The following is a 20,334-nucleotide window of genomic DNA, read 5'->3' on the forward strand; positions in this document are numbered from 1 at the left end:
GGCAGCGGCAGGGACAGCGGCGGCGGCAGGAGCAGGTAAGTTATGTTTGTGTATGTGATGTGTGTGTATGTTCGTGTTATACTGTGTGATTACCATTGTATCTAATCCTCCAGTGTAGGAGGTTTGAACATTCAACTCCCTCCTTTCTCCTGGCACTAGCCAGGATAAAGGAGCGGGGATTGTTTAAGTACACTAGAGCGAGTGTGTCTTCTCCAATTTTGCAGCATAAAGCAATGAGGTTGCTTTACCACATGCCAATGCTGCAATTTTGGGAATTGCTCCCTCTAGTGACCAGCACATGGAAATGTTATAAATTAGAATCTAATTTGTAATATTTCCTGACTTGTGAAAAAATTAAAAAAATTAGAAGACTGTGTAACCCTTTATATACTAACAGTTTAACTAAAAATATATATATATATATATATTTCTCTAGAGACACATTCCCTTTAACCCCTTCCCTCTTTAGCCACTTTTGACCTTCCGGACAGAGCCTCATTTTTCAAATCTGACATGTTTCACTTTATGTGGAAAAAACTTCGGAATGCATTAACCTATTCAAGCGATTCTGAGATTGTTTTCTCGTGACACATTGGACTTTATGTTACTGGCAAAATTTGCTCGATACATTGGCTTTTAGGGCCTTATATATTAAAAACCTCCAAAAAGTCCCCCCCATTTTAAAAACTTCACCCCTCAAAGTATTCAAAAAGCATTTAGAAAGTTTCTTAACCCTTTAGACGTTTCACATGAATTAAACCAAAGTAGAGGTGAAATTTACAAATTAAATTTTTTGTTGTTGCAGAAATTCATTTTTAACCCTTTTTTTTTGTAACACAAAGTTTTACTGGAGAAATGCAACTCAATATTTATTGCCCAGGTTCTGCAGTTTTAGGAAAGATCCCACATGTGGCTCTAATTTGCTAACGGACTGAAGCACCATCCTCAGAAGCAAAGGAGCACTTAGTGGATTTTGGACACTCCTTTCTATTAGAATATATTTTAGGCACCATGTCAGCTTTGAAGAGCTCTTGTGGTACCAAAACAGTGGAAACCCCCCAAGAGTGACCCCATTTGGGAAACTACACCCCTCAAGGAATTTATTTAGGGGTATAGTAAGCATTTTGACGAGACAGTTTTTTTGCAGAAATTTTTGGAATTAGGCCATGAAAATGAAAATCTACAATCTTTCAAATAAAATGTAGGTATAGCTATTTTTTTTTTAAAGGACTAAAGGAGAAAAAGCACCACAACATTTGTAGAGCAATTTCTCCCGAGTAAAACAATACCCCACATGTGGTCATAAACGGCTGTTTGGACACACGGCAGGGCCTAGAAGGGAAAGAGAGCGATTTGGCTTTTGGAGCTCAAATTTAGTAGGAATGGTTTCCGGAGGCCATGTCGCATTTGCAAAGCCCCTGAGGGACCAAAACAGTGGAAACCCAGCACAAGTGGCCCCATTTTGGAAACTGCACCCCTTGAGGAAATTATCTAGGGGTATAGTTAGCATTTTGACGCCGCAGGTTTTTTGCATAAATTATTGGAATTAGGCCGTGAAAATTAAAATCTACATTCTTTCAAAGAAAATGTAGGTTTAGCTAATTTTTTCTAATTTCCACAAGGACTAAAGGAGAAAAAGCATTCATCTACGGGTGTAGTCATCATTTTGACCCCACAGGTGTTTCATAGAATTTATTAGAATTGGGCAGTGAAAATAAAAACAATCCTTTTTCTTCAATAAGATGTAGCTTTAGCTCAAAATTTTTCATTTTCTCAACAAGTAAAGGAAAAAAAGAACTTCTCTGTAAAGCAACTTCTCTGGAGTGCGGAAATACCCCATATGTGGTCATAAACTGCTGTTTCGGCACATGGCAAGGAACAGAAGAGAAGGAGCATTTGGCTTTTGGAGCACAGGTTTTGCTGGATTGGTTTCTTGACACCATGTCGCTTTTGCAAAGCCCCTAAGGTACCAGTACAGTGGAAACTACACAAAAGGGACGCCATTTGTGATACTACCACCCTTGAGGAATTAATCTAGGGGTGTAGTGAGCATTTTGACCCCACAGCTGTTTCATAGATTTTATTTGAATTGGGCAGTGAAAATAAAAATTTCATTTTTTTTCCCAATAAGACGTATACATTTTTCATTTTCTCAAAAAAGAAAGCAGAAAAAGTACCCCAACATTTGTTAAGCAATTTCTCCCGAGTATGGCAATACCCCATTTGTGGTTATAAACTCATTTTTGAGCACACGCAGGGCTCAGAAGGGAAGGAGTGCGATTTGGCTTTCGGAGTACAGATTTTGCTGTATTGGTTTCTGGTCGCTATGTAGCATTTGCAAAGCCCCTGTTGGACCAAAACAGTGGAAACCCCCCAAAGTGACCCCGATTTTTGAAACTACACCCCTCAAGGTATTCACCTAGGGGTGTAGTGAGCATGTTAACCCTGCAAGTGTTTTGCATAAATTAGTGTGCCCTCGATATTGCAGAGTGAAAATGCGATTTTTCAATAGATATGCCAATATGTGGTGCCCAGCTTGTGCCACCATAACAAGACAGCTCTCTAATTATTATGCTGTGTTTCCCGGTTTTAGAATCACCCTACATGGGGCACTAATCTTTTGCCTGGGCATTTGACAAAGCTCAGGAGTGAAAGAGAACCATGCGAAATTGTGGCCTAATTTGGCGATTTACACAGAATTGGTTCCCAATTGCAGAGGCTCAGATGGGAAATAATGAAAGAAACCCCTCAGAAGTGACCCCATTTTAGAAACTACACCCCTCAAGGCATTTATTAAGGGGTGTAGTGAGCATTTTAACCTCACAGGTCTTTTCCATAAATAAATGCGCTGTGTATGGTGCATAGTAAAAATTACATTTTTTCCCCAGAAATGCCAATTCAGTGGCAAGTATGTCGTGCCCAGCTTATGCCACTGTAGACACACACCCCAAAAATTGTTAAAAGGGTTCTCCCGGGTATGGCGGTGCCATATATGTGGAAGTAAACTGCTGTTTTGGCACACTGTAGGGCTCAGATGTGTGGGAGCGCCATTTGGCTTTTGAAGCGTAGATTTTGCTTGGTAGTAGTTTTGTTTGAGTATTACTGGTGTTTCCATTTATAATGTGGGGGCATATGTGAGCTGGGCAGAGTACATCAGGGGCATAGTCAGGGGGTATAATAATGGGGTAAACAATAAAATAATCCATAGATGTGTGTTACGCTGTGAAGCAATCCTTTCTGCACAGGCTGGTGTCGCACTGATAAATGGTGTCTTTACTTATCCCCATTTTGGTCCACACTCCGCACCTTTGCAGTTTGGGGAATTTTGCTAGGAAGTGTTGTCCTGGTTATAATACGGGCACCCTCGCTTCTAGCAGATGTGTTTGGGCCCCCCTTCCTGATTCCCTAATTTTAGGGCCCCGATAAATCACCTCTTGAAACAGACGAAATGTTCCCCTCTGATCTGCACAACCGCATATTTTTTATTTCCTGACTTATGGAAGCCTTAACTAATTTTATTTTTTCATAGACATAGTGGTATGAGGGCTGTTTTTTTGCGGGACGAGCTGTAGTTATTATTGGTACCATTTTGGGGTACATGCGACTTTTTGATCACTTTTTATCCTATTTTTTGAGAAGCAAGGTGACCAAAAATCTGCAATTCTGCCATACACCGTGTTCCAAATTATTATGTACATTGGATTTAAGTGTCATAAACATTTAATTATTAGTTTTTCAATTAAACTCATGGATGGTATTGTGTCTTAGGGCTCTTTGGATCATTGTAATCAATCTCAGACACCTGTGATAATTAGTTTGTCAGGTGTGCCCAATCAAAGGAAAACTACTTAAGAAGGACGTTCCACATTATTAAGCAGGCCACAGGTTTCAAGCAATATGGGAAAGAAAAAGGATCTCTCTGCTGCCGAAAAGCATGAAATAGTGCAATACCTTGGACAAGGTATGAAAACATTGGATATTTCAAGAAAACTTAGGCGTGATCCTCGTACTGTGAAAAGATTTGTGGCTGATTCAGAGCACAGACGGTTTCGTTCAGATAAAGGTATAATGAGGAAGGTTTCTGCCAGACAAATTAATAGAATTGGGAGAGCAGCTGCTAAAATTCCATTGCAAAGCAGCAAACAGGTATTTGAAGCCGCTGGTGCCTCTGGAGTCCCGCGAACCTCAAGGTGTAGGATCCTCCAGAGGTTTGCAAGTGTGCATAAAGCTATTATTCAGCCACCCCTAAACAATGCTCACAAGCAGAAACGGTTGCAGTGGGCTCCGAAATACATGAAGACTAATTTTCAAACCGTGTTGTTTACTGATGAGTGCCGTGCAACCCTGGATTGTCCAGATGGATGGAGTAGTGGATGGTTGGTGAATGGCCACCATGTCCCAACAAGGCTGCGACGTCAGCAAGGATGTGGCGGAGTCATGTTTTGGGCTGGAATCATGAGGAGAGAGCTGGTAGGCCCCTTTAGGGTCCCTGAAGGTGTGAAAATGACCTCTGCAAAGTAAGTAGAGTTTATAAATGACCACTTTCTTCCGTGGTACAAAAAGAAGAACCGTGCCTTCCGTAGCAAAATTATCTTCATGCATGACAATGCACCATCTCATGCTGCAAATAATACCTCTGTGTCTTTGGCTGCTATGGGCATAAAAGGAGAGAAACTCATGGTGTGGCCCCCATGTTCTCCTGACCTCAACCCTATTGAGAACCTTTGGAGCATCCTCAAGCAAAATATCTATGAGGGTGGGAGGCAGATCACATCAAAACAGAAGCTCTGGGAGGCTATTCTGACATCCTGCAAAGATATTCAAGCAGAAACTGTCCAAATACTCACAAATTCAATGGATGCAAGAATTGTGAAGGTGATATCAAAGAAGGGGTCCTATGTTAACATGTAACTTGGCCTGCTAAGTTCTTTTTGATTGAAAGAGCTTTTGATTTCTGTAAATATGACCTCCTGATGCTGCAAATTCAACAAATTACCATTTTAGTTCTCTTTACAACCTTTAAAATGTTTTGATCTCTGTTGTGCATAATCATTTGAAACAGTGCATTTTGAGTTTTTTACTTCTAAAAAAAAATCTGTTATCATTAGGAGATTTTTTCAATAAAATTTGCATTATACTCCAACGGTTGATGGCTTGAAAATTATACTGACTGTCATTTGCATCGACTATTTAGGAAAATCAGCGAAAAATAACATTTGCATAATAATTTGGAAAGCGGTGTAGTTTTTTAGGGTTTTTTTATACAGCGTTCACCATGCGTTATAAATTACATGTTAACTTTATTCTGCGGGTCAGTACGATTCCGGCGATACCTAATTTATAGCACTTTTTTATGTTTTACAACTTTTTGCACAATAAAATTACTTTGGTAAAAAGAATGTATTTTTTCTGTCGCCATATTGTGAGAACCATAACGTTTTAATTTTTTAGTCAACGTAGCTGTATGAGGGCTTGTTTTTTGCGAGACGAGCTATAGTTTTTATAGGCACCATTTTTGGATACATGCGACTTTTTGATCACTTTTTATTGAATTTTTTTTCAAAAAACAGAAATTCTGGCATTATTTTTGAAGTTTTTTTTTACGCCGTTCACCGCGTGGAATAAATAACATAATATTTTTATAGTTTAGGCCGTTACGGTCACGGCGATACCAAATATTTATGGTTTATTTATTTCTTTCAATAATAAAGGACTTGATAAGGGAAAAAGGGCGATTGTGTTTTATTTTATTACTTAAAACTTTTATTATATTTTTGACAACTTTTTTTTCGCATTTTGTTTTCACTTTTTTTTACACTTTACTTTAGTCCCACTAGGGAACTTGAAGGTCCAACTGTCAGATTTTTTTTCTAATACATTGCACTACCTACGTAGTGCAATGTATTAGATCTGTCAGTTATTCACTGACAGCAAGCCGAATAGTCTTCGCCTACGAGCGGGGCCTAATCGGCTTCCGTAATGGCAAACAGAAGGCCATTGTTGATCTGCTAGCAACCACAAAGATGCAGCAATCTCATCCAATCGCTGCATCTGAGGGGTTAATGGCAGGGATCGGAGCTAGCTCCGGTTCCTGCCGTTACAAGTGGATGTCAGCTAGAACATACAGCTGATATCCACCGCTGATGACGCCGGCTCATCTCCTGAGCCAGCGCCATCTTGCCAGCGGCTATGGAAGCTTTTCAGGTCCCACCTCCGGGCGGGGGCTGGAAGTTTTCCGTGCTAGGCACACCGGGAGGCCAGTATTAGGCCTCCGGTTGCCATTGCAGCCACCGATACCCCGGCGATTTCATTACTGGGGTTCCGATGAGCTGCAAACACCTTAAATGTAGCGATCGCTTTTGATGGCTGCATTTAAGGGGTTAATGGCGGGGATCGAAGCTACAGCTGACATCCGGGGATGATGGCACCGACTCAGCTTCTGAGGCAGTGCCAAGCATTTGGCGTAACTATACGACATTTTGCGGGAAGCACTGGCTTTCCATGTCGTATACTTACCACAAATGTCGGGAAGGGGTTAAGAAACGAATTAGCATAAATCTAAAATTGTGCATAACTTGCTCAAAATGTATCGTTTTTCAAAATAAAAAACACTTGTCTACATTACAGCACTGATCACATTATGTAGGAGATAGGGCATTTATAATCTGGTGACAGAGCCTCTTTAAACTTTGTTCAAATAATGTTCGCTAACTATTCATCAGACGTATACTTCAATATGCCCATAGACTTCTATAGACCAGACATATCAAAAGAGTGGCATTTTAACATACAATTAGCTGTTTTTTGTCTGGATAACTTTTTTTTTTAAGCTACACATCACAATAGGATACTGCAAAAATCGTATATGTTAACAGTCCTCTTTAACCCCTTCAGGACAAAGCCGATTTTTCAAATCTGACATGTGTCACTTTATGTGGTAATAACTCTGGAATGCTTTTACCTATCTAAGTGATTCTGAGATTGTTTTCTCGTGACATATTGTACTTTATGTTAGTGAAAAACATTTGGTCGATAAATTCAATATTTATTTGTAAAAAACACCAAGATTTAGAGAAAAATTTGCATTTTTCTAAATTTAAATGTATCTGCTTATAAAACAGATAGTAATACCACACAAAATACTTACTAGTTTATATTTCCCATATATGTACTTTATGTTTGCATCATTTTTTTGAACATCCTTTTATTTTTCTAGGACGTTACAAGGCTTAGAACTTTAGCAGCAATTTCTCATATTTTCAAGAAAAAGCCTATTTTTTCAGGGACCAGTTCAGTTCTGAAGTGGCTTTGAGGGCCTTATATATTAGAAAGTCCCCATAAATCACCCCATTTTGAAAACTGCATCCCTCAAAGTCTTCAAAACAGCATTCAGAAAGTGTTTTAACCCTTTCACATGAATTAAAGCAATGTAGAAATGTAATTTTTTTTTTTGCCAAAATTAATTTGTAATACATTTGTTTCTGTACCACAGAAGGTTTTACCCAAGAAACGCAACTCAATTCTTATTGCCCAGATTCTGCAGTTTTTAGAAATATCCCACATGTGGCCCTAGTGTGCTAATGGACTGAAACACCGGCCTCAGAAGTAAAGGAGCACATAGAGGTTTTTGGGGCCTCCTTTTTTAGAATATATTTTAGGCACCATGTCATGTTTGAATAGGTCTTGTGGTGCCAAAACTGTAAAGACCCCCCAAAAGTGACCCCATTTTGGAAACTACACCTCAAGGAATTTATCTAGGGGTATAGTTAGCATTTTGCACCCACAGTTTTTTTGCTAAATTTATTTGAATTAGTATGTGAAGATGAAAATCTACTTTTTTTCTGAAAAAACATAGAAATGTTTCATTTTTACAAGGAATAAAGTAGAAAAAACACCCCAACATATGTAAAGCATTTCTTCCGATTATAGCAATGCCCCATATGTGGTAATAAACTGCTGTTTGGACCCACAGCAGGGCTCAGAAGAGAAGGAGCGCCATTTGGATTTTGGATTTCTGATTTTGCTGGAATAGTTTTCAGTGCCGTGTCGCGTTTGCAATGCACTGGAGGGATGAAAACAGTGGAAACCCCCCAAAAGTGACCCCATTTTGGAAACTACACCCCTCAAAGAATTTTTCCAGGGATAAAGTTAGCATTTTAACCCCACAGTTGTTTTTCTGAATTTATTGGAATTAGTCTGTAAAGGTAAAAATCTACTTTTTTGCTTAAAAAAACGTAGACATTTTTAATTTTTACAAGGAATAACGGAGAAAAAGCACCCCAACATTTGTAAAACAATTTCTCCCGTAAATATGTAAAATATGTAAATATGCCATATGTGGCAATAAAGTGCTGTTTGGACCCACAGCGGGGCTTAGAAGGGAAGGAGCGCTATTTGGCTTTTGGAGCTCAAATTTAGCTGGAATAGTTTTTGGGTGTCATGTCGAATTTACAAAGCCCCCGAGGGACAAAAACAGTGGAAGCCCCACAAAAGTAACCCCATTTGGTAAACGAAACCACTTAAGGAATCTATCTATGGGTATAGTGAGTATTTAGACCCCACACATCTTTTGCAGAATTTATTAGAAGTAGGCCGTGAAAATAAATATCAACATTATTTGCACTAAAATGTTGAATTTTTTCAATTTCACAAAGGATAAAGGAGAAAAAGTACCCCAACATTTGTAAAGCAATTTCTCCCGAGTACGGCTATACCCCACATGTGGTCATAAATGCTTCTTCATTAGAAAGTAATTAACCCTTTCTGGACGGATTCATGTTTTGCTTTTTTTTTTTTTCTCCCTCCCCGCTTTCCGAGAGCCATAACTTTTTTATTTTTCCGTCAATAGAGTGGTGTGAGGGCTTATTTTTTGCGGGACGAGCTGTAGTTTTCATTGGTACCATTTTCTGGTACATACATGTTTTTTAGCACTTTTTATAAAAAATTTTGGTAGAGCCAAGGTGACCAAAAAACAGCGATTTTACCGTTTTAAATTCTTTCTTTTTCACGACGTTCACCGTGCGAGTTAAATAATGGTATATTGTACTAGTTTGGACTTTTATGGATGCAGCGATACAAATTTTTTCCACTAATAATAACTATTTACTTTTGGTTTTTACACATTTTATTAGTCCCCATAGGAGACTTGAACCAGCGATCGTTAGATCACTGGTAGAATACACTGCAATACTAATGTATTGCAGTATATTGTCATTTTTACATGCTCCTGTAACAGCGCGATCACGGTTTCTGTCCGTTAGTCCCGGGTGTCAGCAGTAATACACAGCTGACACCCGCAGCGTATGGAGCGAGCTTAGCACGTGAGTCGGCTCCATACATCACCCCCTGCACCACGACATGCTATTAAGTCATGGTGCGCAAAAGGTTTAATGCGCAGCGGATGGTGCAAAGTGAAAATTAAAATTTTCGACTGATGTGCCATTTTAGTGCATTATATGTTGTTCCCAGTTTGTGCCACAAATACCTCATAAAATATTTACCGGGTTCTCCCGGCTATGGCGATGCCATATCTGTGGACGTAAACGGCTGTTTGGGCACGCTGTAGGGCTCAGAAGGGATGGAGCAGCATTTGGCTTTTGGAGTGCAGATTTTGCTTGGTAGTAGCTCTGGTGTTTTGCTGGTATTTCAGTTTATAATGTGGGGGTACATGTAGGCTGGGCAGAGTACATCAGGGGCATAATAAGGGGGTAAATAAATAATAAACCGCAGATATGTGGCCAGTGTCGCACTTATAAATGGCGCCCTATCTTATCCGCTTTTGGAACACTGCACATTTTGCATCGCTATATTCTGGGAGCCGGAACTTTTTTATTTTTTCACCACCGGAGCCGTGTGAGGGCTTATTTGTTGCAGGACAATCTGTAGTTTTCATTGGTACCATTTTGGGGGACATGCGATTTTTTTGATCACTTTTTATTCCATTTTTCGGCAAGCAAGGTGACCAAAAACCATCAATTCTGACAATCTTTTTTATTTTTTACGGCGTTCACCCTGGGCTATAAATGACCATTACATATTATTCTGCGGTTCAATATGATTACGGCGATACCATATGTATATCGTTATTTTTACATTTTGCAGCGTTTGCGCAAGTAAAGAACTTATTTATAAAATAAATTATTTTTTGTGTCACCATATTCTGAGAGCCATAACTTTTTTCAGTCAAAAAAGCTGTGTAAGGGCTTGTTTTTTGCGGGACGGGGTGTAGTTTGTATTGGTACCATTTTGGCGTACATGCGACTTTTAGATCACTTTTTATTGTATATTTTGGGAGGGGTGGTGACCAAAAAATAGTGATTCTGGCATTGTTTTTCGTTTATTTTATTTGCGGTGTTCACGGTGCGGGAAAAATAATATTATAGTTTTATAGATGGGGTCATTACGAACGCGGTGATACCAAATATGTGAACTTTTACGTGTTCATTTTTTTTCCTATAATAAAAGACTTATTATAGGAAAAAAAGCAGTTCTTGTTTATGTCACTAATAACTTTGATTTTTACACTTTCTTTTAAAATATTTTTATTATTTTTTTTTACTTTCTTTACTTGTCCCACTTGGGGACATTTAGACTTGCAGTTCTGATCGCTGCTGGAATACATTACACTACCTACATAGTGTAATGCATTCCAACTGTCATTGTGACGTGACAGTCACTCTAATAGGAAGCCTACGAGGATCGGCCTCCGGCTGGTCCTCATAGGCTTCGGTACATGGTAGCCTGGAAGCCATTGTCTGGCGTCCGGTTGCCACGGGTACCATCACCAGCCCCCGTGATTTCACGTGGGGGCTTCAGATCTCCGCTAAACTCCTTAAATGTGACAATCGCAATCAACCGCCGCATCGAAGGGGTTAACTGGCAAAATCAGCGGCAATGGGCCGCTGATCGGCAACAGGAAATGCAGGGCAGACACCCTGCACAGTTAACCACCGCTGCAGGATGGTTTTTATTGATACAATTTTAACCCCTTAACGACATCCAACGTATGGGTACGTTGTCGTTCGGTATTTAACGCAATCCGACGTATGGGTACGTCGGAGCCTTAAGTGGTCACCGTGTCTAAAGACATGGTGACAAAGTAAAGATGGCTGCTGTCCCTGACAGCAGGCCATCTTTACACGTGGACCAAGGGGGTGGCGTCCCCCCGCATCGGCGATTGCTGCGATTGGTCAGTCAGTTCAGACCGGCCATTCGCAGCTTTTTGCGGCTATAACATATCACTGTGCTGCAGGACACGGTGATACAGTGGGGATTGGTGCTGTCTAGCACCAATCCCTGCCATGTACTTGTAAGGCAGTAGTGATGGCGCCATCCCCCCGATCGCTACCATTGGTCGGTCTGCATGCGTTTCAAACACCCTGCACCAGCTCTGCCCACCTCATTCCGGTTAGGAACGGTGAGCAGAGCTGGTGTGATAGTCTGTGAACCGTAATACTTATCCTTGCTGAGGCCTTCTGTGCTGCGATGGTCCTCTTCTGCATCTTGCTGTGTGATCACTCACTGTGATCATCATCATCATCATCATCAACTGTGCTGCTGCTGGTTTTTTTTAACAGCTGCACTAGTGATTCCTGAATTTCCTTTTCCCAGTCCCTGTACCAGGGCAACACTTTGCCGGCATCATTCCCCAAACTGCAAAGAAGGGAAGATCCCAAAAAAGGTGCAGTGTGTGTAGCAAAAAGGGGCATAAGAAGTGACACCACTTATCAGTGCGACACCTGCCCCGAAAAACCTGGCCTGTGCATAAAGGATTGCTTCAAGGCTTACCACACATCTATGAGTTATTAATTTTATTATACTCTGATTTGCTTTTCACAACTTACACATGCCCCCACATTATATATAGAAATACCAGTAAATACGGCCTAATTCAAATAAATTCAGACAAAAAGCTGTGGGGTCAAAATGCTAATTATACCCTTAGATAAGTTCAATGAGGGGTTTATTTTCCAAATGGGGTCACTTTTGGGGTGTTTCCACTGTTTTGGTCCCTCAGGGGCTTTGCAAATGTGACATGGCGCGGCAAACCAATCCAGCAAAATCTGAATGCTAAATAGCACTCCTTCACTTCTAAGCCCTGCCGTGTGCACAAATAGCAGTTTATAACCACCTATGGGGTATTGCTATGCTCAGGAGAATTTTCTTTATAAATGTTGTGGTGCCTTTTCTCCTTTAGTCCATGTGGAAATGAAAAAAATGTAAGGTTAGCTAAATTTTATTGGAAAATTTAGATTTTCATTTTCATGGCCTACTTACAATAATTTCTGCAAAAAAACCTGTGGGGTCAAAATGCTAACTATACCCTTAGATAAGTTCCTTGAGGGGTGTAGTTTCTTAAATGGGGTCACTTGTGGGGTGTTTCCACACATTTGTCCCCTTAGGGGCTTTGGAAATGCGACATGGCCTCCGCAAACCATTCCAGCCAAATTTGAGCTTCAAAAGACAAATGGCGCTCTTTCCCTATGGAGCCCTGACGTGTGTCCAAACAGCTGTTTATGACCACATATGGGGTATTGTTTTATTCAGGAGAAACTGCTCTACAAATGTTGATGTCCTTTTTCTCCTTTAGTTCTTGTGGAAATAAAAAGAAATGAGCTAAACCTACATTTTTAGATTTTCATATTCACGGCCTACTTCCAATAATTTCTGCAAAAAAACGGTGGGGTTAAAATGCTCACTATACCCCTAAATACCCTGAGGGTGTAGTTTCCAAAATGTGGTCACTTTTGGGGGGTTTCCACTGTTTTGGAACCACAAGACCTCTTCAAACCTGACACAGTGCCTAAAATATATTCTAATAAAAAGGAGGCCCCAAAATCCTCTAGGTACTCCTTTGCTTCTGAGGTCTGTGCTTCAGTCTATTACCACTCTAGGGCCACATGTGGGATATTTCTAAAAACTGCAGAACTTGGGCAATAAATATTGAGTAGTGTTTCTCTGGTAAAAACCTTCTGTGTTATGCTGGATTCACACGAGCTTGTTCGATCAGTAATGGACGGAACGTATTTCAGCCGCAAGTCATGGACCGAACACACTGAAGGGAGCCGGGCTCCTATCATCATAGTCATGTACAACGCTAGGAGTCCCTGCCTCTCCGTGGAACTACTGTCCCGTACTGAAAACATGATTACAGTATGGGACAGTTGTCCCGCAGCGAGGCAGGGACTCCTAGCGTCGTACATAACTATGATGCTTGGAGCCCGACTCCCTGCAATGCGTTCGGTCCAGGACTTGCGGCCGAAATACGTTCCGTCCATTACGGACCGAACATGCTTGTGTTAATCCAGCCTTACAGAAAAAAAATGGACTAAAACTGATTTTCTGCAAAAAAAAATGAAATTTGTAAATTTCACCTCCACTTTGCTGTAATTCCTGTGAAGCACCTAAAGGGTTAATAAACTTTCTAAAAGCTGTTTTTAATACTTTGAGGGGTGCAGTTTTTTTTTAAATGGGGTGATTTATGGGGAGTTTCTAATATATAAGCCCCTAAAAGCCACTTTAGAACTGAACTGGTCCCTAAAAAAATTGCCTTTTGAAAGTTTCTTGAAAATGTGAGGAATTGTTGCTAAAGTTCTAAGCCTTGTAACGTCCTAGAAAAATAAAAGAATGTTCAAAAAAACGATGCCAACATAAAGTAGACATATGGGATACGTGAACTAGTAACTATTTTGTGTGGTATTACTATCTGTCTTACAAGCAGAAACATTTAAATTTAGAAAAATGCAAATTTTTACATATTTTCTCAAAATTTTGGTGTTTTTTTTACAAATAAACACTGAATGTATCGACAAAATGTTACCACTAACTTAAAGTCCAATGTGTCACGAGAAAATCTCAGATTCGCTTGGATAGGTGAAAGCATTCCAAAGTTATTACCAAATAAAGTGACGTCAGTTTTGAAAAAAATGGCCTGGTCCATAAGGCGAAAACAGGCCTTAAGGGGTTAAGGCACATACAACTTCTTGATTGATTTTTATAGCATTTTCTGGAAGGTAGGATTAACAGAAAACAGCAATTCCGGCATTGTTTTTTTTTTATTTTATTTGGTTAATGGAAGAAATGGGTTTCTTTGTTATTTTTACTTGAGTTTTTATTTATTTATTAGTAACTTTAGTAAACTATTTTTTACTTTTTTTTAGTCCCATTATGGGACTTTACTATGCAATCGTTTGCTTTTATAATACCCTGCAATACTTTTGTATTGCAGTTTAGGAAAACACGAATGGCAGGCCTGGGGGCCCCCCGCTACTATGTAAACCATCGGCACCTCGCGGTCACATCACGGGGTGCCGACAGGGTGATAGAGGGAGCCCTCTCCCTCTGAAGCCGCTTAGATGCCGCGGTCGCTATTGACCACGACATCTAAGGGGTTAAATCGCCATGATGGGAGGTTATTCCGATCCAGGCAGTTTAGCCCAGTACACAACGTGCCGGACTTATGAGACAATGCCATGAAAAGACGTATGGAGGGTCATTAGGGGGTTAAAATATCATGTTATTTAACCCGCATGGTAAACAGCGTGGGGAAAAAAATTCCCGTGTAAAATCTGCAGCGTATTACAGTAGCAGCAAAGTAGAGGAGTGGATCTCATCCACTGCTGCGGAAATTGGTCTGCGGTGCAAATTTTTTAATCTGCAGCAAGTCAATTGCGGCTGAGGAATGGTTGCGTATTTGTTGCGTATTTTCCAGGTTTGCAGATGTTGAAAATCCGTCACAAATGCCAAATGTTGCAGATTTCTAGGATTAACAGCATATCCGTAGCAAAATCTGCAACTAGTAAAAGAAAGAAAAACACTAGACTATACACCTCCCCTGTCGCTCGCGCGTGACCGCTGCAGCCATTAATAGGCTGCTGTGGTCATATGTAGAGATGAGCGAACCGATTTGGCACCCAAAACTTTTGCAGTTCACGGCGCACAGATCGTCCACATGTTTTTTTTCTGTGTAATCGCAAGTGCCCTGATTGCCTTGTTTGACTCCCTGAATCTGAAATGGCTATCGGGGGACTGGAGATTCGTGGCGAATTTATTCGACGGAAACTAATTTCAGGGCGGATTGGACAGAATCAGCCCCGAAACTAATTTCGGGAAATTCGCTTATGACTAGTCACATGGGATACAGTATCATCATACGATGTCGGCTGCACAGAGACCAGCCGGGGGAGCAGGTACACATCGCTACGAGAACACCACGGGAGGAGAGTACAGTTTTTTGGGTTTTTTTTGCATCTTTTTTTCCGCAGGGAACAGAAACAGAACCTTGGCTGAGTGGAAAATATACAGGGAACCAAAAGGAACACATGGAAAACAAGAGCAGCATTCCTATGCCTGAAGGGATCATTGGAGGCTGTGTGTGTGTCATGACTGCTGGGAAGGACACAATAGAGGTCATATGTGTATTCTGAGGGTTTGCCGGCAGCAATAAAATATATGACCTTAGGCATGTTTATCATTTATGTATCAAAATCTAACTTCACAGAAATAAGGCCTCGTTCACATAAGTGTTGGTTTCCGTTCATGGGTTACATTGCAGCTTTTTGTCGAAGGAACCCATGAACGAAAAGGCAAACGGAAACCATAGCTTCCGTTTGCATTACCATTGATTTCAATGGTAATGCTTTTGTTGCAAATGGTTTCTGTTTGTCTACGTTCCATAAGGTTTCCGTTTTTTTAGCGGAAACAATGGCGTAGTCGACTAAAAAAAATATGGAAGCCCTTTTTTTCTGGCGTTTTCAACTACATGAATAAAAGCCTGTAAAAATGCCAGCACTAGTAACTGCGTTTTTTCTGGCGTTTTTAGTGGCATTTTTTGGCATTGGAACTCATGTGAACAAGTCTATGGAAAAAAAAAATGGACCACAAAAAACTTTCGTTAAAATACGGTGTTGATGCCAAGTGCCATGTTTGTGTTAAGAACAGCTACCACCTCCATCAACACAAACATGATGATTTATTCTTTATATTGGTATAAGGGGCTTTGGCACTTGGTGGAACTGATTTATTACCGTTTTCAACCTATTTTCTGTTTTGTTCAAATTCTAGTCTTGTTTATCCAGCTGCGAACATTTGTCACCAGATGTAAATTAAGAAGACTTTCCAAAATAATGTGGGTTTTTGTTTTTTAATAATGTACCAATGCTTATAGAAAAAAAGCCACAAAAACAACCGGAGAAATTTCCAGCACCAGATGTTTCACATTAATGTTCTTCAAGCCCCTAAAACTTTTGGCAGAGGGCTGACTAGATAAGAATATAGCATCTCCGTATGGAGTACAAATAAAGATAGTAAGTGCTGCCATGTAGTTCATTACCCTTCCGCTCTCCATTCTTGAGAAAACAGCTGCCATTTATTTGCTGCATGCCGCCGCATTCAACCTTCACTGACTGCCTAGGAATCCATACTAAATTGTGGAAGCCTTGTGACAGGCAAACTATTGACTGCTATTAGAGTTAGGGGCCTGCTAGATGTGGCTCTTGGCTGATAAAGAGGGGTGCCAATCAGAAACTACTAAAGGTGTGTATGGGGGGGCTCCCGACTCTCCCCCAACGGCACATGCCCGATCAGGAGCAGACACAGACAACTGAGGAGCCCTTTCACCAACATACCTGCAACTTTTATTACTTATGCACAGGAAAGGTGATGGCTGACCACTGGGGACCCCTCTTACTGGCTAGAAGGGGAGACCTCTACCCCCTGTTGCTCCTCCTGTTGGATGACCGAGCATGCAACATACGGAAACCGATACCAAAGGCAAAACATACTGATTCCAGTTGTTCATACTCTGGTCAATGGGGTGTGGGTGGGTGTATTAGACACAGTTTTGCCAAGATACTAGTACATATACAATCTGACAATTTTTAGAGATTCATTATTCCATTATTTGTTGCCGCACACATGTACGTACATTGAAGTCATACATTTCTTAACATGTCTGGATGACATAGAACGTTCACAGATATATCCCAAGGACAAAAGGATATAAACACTTGTAAGTATTCCTGGAAGAGTCCTTCAGGCTGCCTAGTAGAGGTCAGGCAAGTAATAGCAAAAAATAGTAACATAGTCAGTAAGGTTAAAAAAAGACACATAGTTCAACCCAAGGGTTAGTTCATTATTTTTTTTTAACTCTTTGGCATGGGAGCTGCATTGGTGATGGTGGTGGGGGAGAACAGGCCATTTCACTGGAATTCCTGCATTACAGGAGAGCAGAAAGCAAAAGAAAATGATTCTCCTATAACAGGTAGTCTAATATGTACAAGTATAAGACCAGTGCAGGTAAAAAGTGGAGGCGTTGCCTTCGGCTAACCAATCACATCAATGCTTTTATTTTCGAATGTGCACTAAAAAAATGAAAGCAGAGGTTTTATTGGCTGTGATGGGAAAAGCCCTCACTTTTTGCCTGCATTGTTGTTTGTAGTCGGACAAACTCTTTTGACATATTGCTGATAACGTCATTCCAGTTCATTCACAATTTCACATAGATTGCTTTAGGCCCTGTTCACACAGTTTTTTTTTACATGTTTTTTTGATGCAGAAAACGCGTCGGAAAACGCACCAAAAAACGTCCGAAAACGCCTCCCATTGATTTCAACCTGCTTGCGGGAAAAAGAAGCGACGTGCCCTATCTTCGGGCGTTTACGTCTCTGACCTCCCATTGACATCAATGGGAGGTACAGAAAGCGTTTTTCACTGCGTTTTTCCCCGCAGCGCTCAATGTTCACCTTACGTTAAGTGGTGTATGTAAAACGGAGGCTGTGACGTCCGTCAAAATAGACTTTAGTGGTATCAGTTAAACGTATACGTCAATAACTTTCATGACCCTGTTCATGACTTATATCATTATAGTCTATGGGTGACGGCTGCCACTATTAGGTATTTGTTACCCATAGACTGATATAGTATCCGCTTAACAGTGGCATATGTCACCCATATAGTGACACACGTCGCCCATAGGCTCACATGTTAAAAAAAGCATTCACCACGTGGTGGACATTTTTTGGGTGAATATGCAGCGGGATGGAGTCGCGTAGTCTTCTTCGCTATTCAATCCATCAGAAAAAAGGTATAACAACGTATGCCAACCCGACAAAGTCTAAAAGGCGCTGTTTTTGGCCCGTCGTTTTTTACGTCCGTGATGCCAACCGATATAACAATCACTACAGCTTGTACAGGGACTGTGACCAAGCTTTCCTAAGCTCCTGAACAGCAAACCTGCCGACTTATGTATGGGGCTTTATCACAGCGCCTATATTAGTGTATAAGTGTGAGACAGCTGGGTGACCCTGTAATGACGGCCATGCGGACTGGCACCCAGCTTTCCCATAACCAGATATACCTAAGAAACACCAGAATAGAATTGTCAGCAGCTTGACAGAACCAGACAACTTGAGGACTGGGCAGAAGGTCTTTACATGTATACAGTATGCTATATCTGACCCCGGTTAATGTGTGAATATTGGGGGTCTCCCCCTCCCAGTGGGTGTCACTGACCTGTAGAGTGTCCCTCCTGGCGTTCCCCCCATGCCTCCCGTAGCTGGCTCCCTTGCTGCTCCTTCTCACATAGATCACCTGCCTCTTGCTGGGCACCTCCTCTAGTCTCCGGTGGTACACCTCCACTCCCGGCTCCTTTGGTGGCACTTTAACAATGAGCCTGGTCTGGGGCAATGACTTGGACTTGAGTTCAGCGGAGAAGTGAGTGCACAGCAGGGCGGCCAGGCACAGTGCAAGGAGGCGCAGGGTGCCGGTTCTCCAGCGCAGCCTCACCTCCCTCCACAGCATCCTCCGATCACCGGCAGTATATGGCTGGGGATCACGGCATGGAGGGACGCGCTGTAATGGACTTTGCTGCGTGTGGGTAGTGTGCCCGTGAGGTGAGGTGACAGTCCAGAGGAGGAGTGGATGTGTTATGTGTTACCTCATGTGGAGCTCGGAGCCTCCTCTCCTCAGCCTCTCCCCGCCCTGCACTCAACTCGGCCCATTACCGTGCAGCGCTCACACATGACAGCGCTACAGCTGCCTCTCCAGTCTCCTCATAGCCTACAGGTAGCCACTTTGACTATCAGTCGTGACAAGTCACCCTCTTTTCGAGTCACAGTCATTACTTTTAATTTATATCTCCCTCTTTGCTCCTGAAATGTTCCTGTTTTGGAACTGACTAAAATGCTACATTCACAAGCAACGGATTTCTGTCCGGATAGGGCTTGTCCGGAATTGCTGCGTAAGAATACAGTAACGGAAAAGTGGGTGAGATTTAACAAATCTCATCCACGCGCTGCGTAAAAATTCCAACCAGAAATTGACCTGCGGTGCGTTTTTTTCGTACCCCAGTATGTCAATTCCTGCTGCGGAAAGTTGATTGAATTGCTGCGCTTATCAGACATGTCACCGTCAACCATCATTGAGAAAATCGCAGCGAAATACGCACCATTTTCTGCAGTAAAAACCGCACCAGCGGAATGTCTGCTACTTTCAAATGGAATTGCTGCAGCAATTTCGTTACTTGTGGACAAGCCCAAATTCTGCAGCTGAACACAGTAGGGTTATGTTTACACGTAGCGTAAACACTGCAGATTTCCCGCAACAGATTTGCAAGGAAAATCCACAGCGTATTACAGTCGCAGCAGGGTCGATGAGATTTCAACACATCTCATTCACACGCTGCGTAAAAAATTGGCCAGAAAAACGTTCATAAATTGACCTGCGGTGCATTTATTTAATCCGCAGCATGTCAATTTATGCTCTGGAAAAGCATAAAAGCGGCGTAAAAGCTGCGATTCAGATGCAAAAAAAAATCACAACTCAGAAAAAAAAGCTTTTTGTCGTATAAAATGAATAAAAAGGTTTATAGTTATATTATAGGGCATTGTCATAGCGATGGGCTCTTCTTCTCTCTGTCCAAGCTGACCTCCTGGGATAACGTTTCATCTCATGTGACTGCTGCAGCCAATCACAGGCTGCAGTGGTCACATAGGCTGCAGCGTCATCCCAGGAGACCAGACTGCACGGACAACAAAGGGACGCCGGAACTACGGCGAACGGGGATAGTATAAGCTTCTTTTTTTTTTTTCCCACTACGTTTTTCCGCAATGGAAATTCCCGCCGAAATACTGCACCACAATGTGGTGGGATGTTTTTCGGCCGCAATACCCTGCGGGTTCCAGGGCTGATACGCTGTGTACTTTTACACAGCGTATCCGCCCTGTGTGAACATGGACGAGCAGCAGTGGATGAGATTTTACCTGCAGATCGGATTCTCAATCTGCAGATTTTCATGCATTTTTTTTAAGCCAAAACCAGGTACAGCATCTAAACAGA

General features: G+C 41.5%; 1 protein-coding gene across 1 annotated transcript in view; it reads right to left on the reverse strand.

Annotated features, from left to right (window-relative positions):
• Positions 1-18,897, reverse strand: part of METTL24 (methyltransferase like 24) — a 113,866-nt gene extending 94,969 nt beyond the window's left edge. The window contains exon 1 of the mRNA XM_075864223.1: positions 18,511-18,897. Coding sequence (XP_075720338.1) covers positions 18,511-18,798 — 288 coding nt within the window. The 5' untranslated portion in view covers positions 18,799-18,897. The remainder of the gene's footprint in view (positions 1-18,510) is intronic.
• Positions 18,898-20,334: the final 1,437 nt, after the last annotated feature.

The sequence above is a fragment of the Rhinoderma darwinii genome, chromosome 4 (assembly GCF_050947455.1).
Source record: "Rhinoderma darwinii isolate aRhiDar2 chromosome 4, aRhiDar2.hap1, whole genome shotgun sequence".
Lineage (NCBI taxonomy): Eukaryota > Metazoa > Chordata > Amphibia > Anura > Rhinodermatidae > Rhinoderma > Rhinoderma darwinii.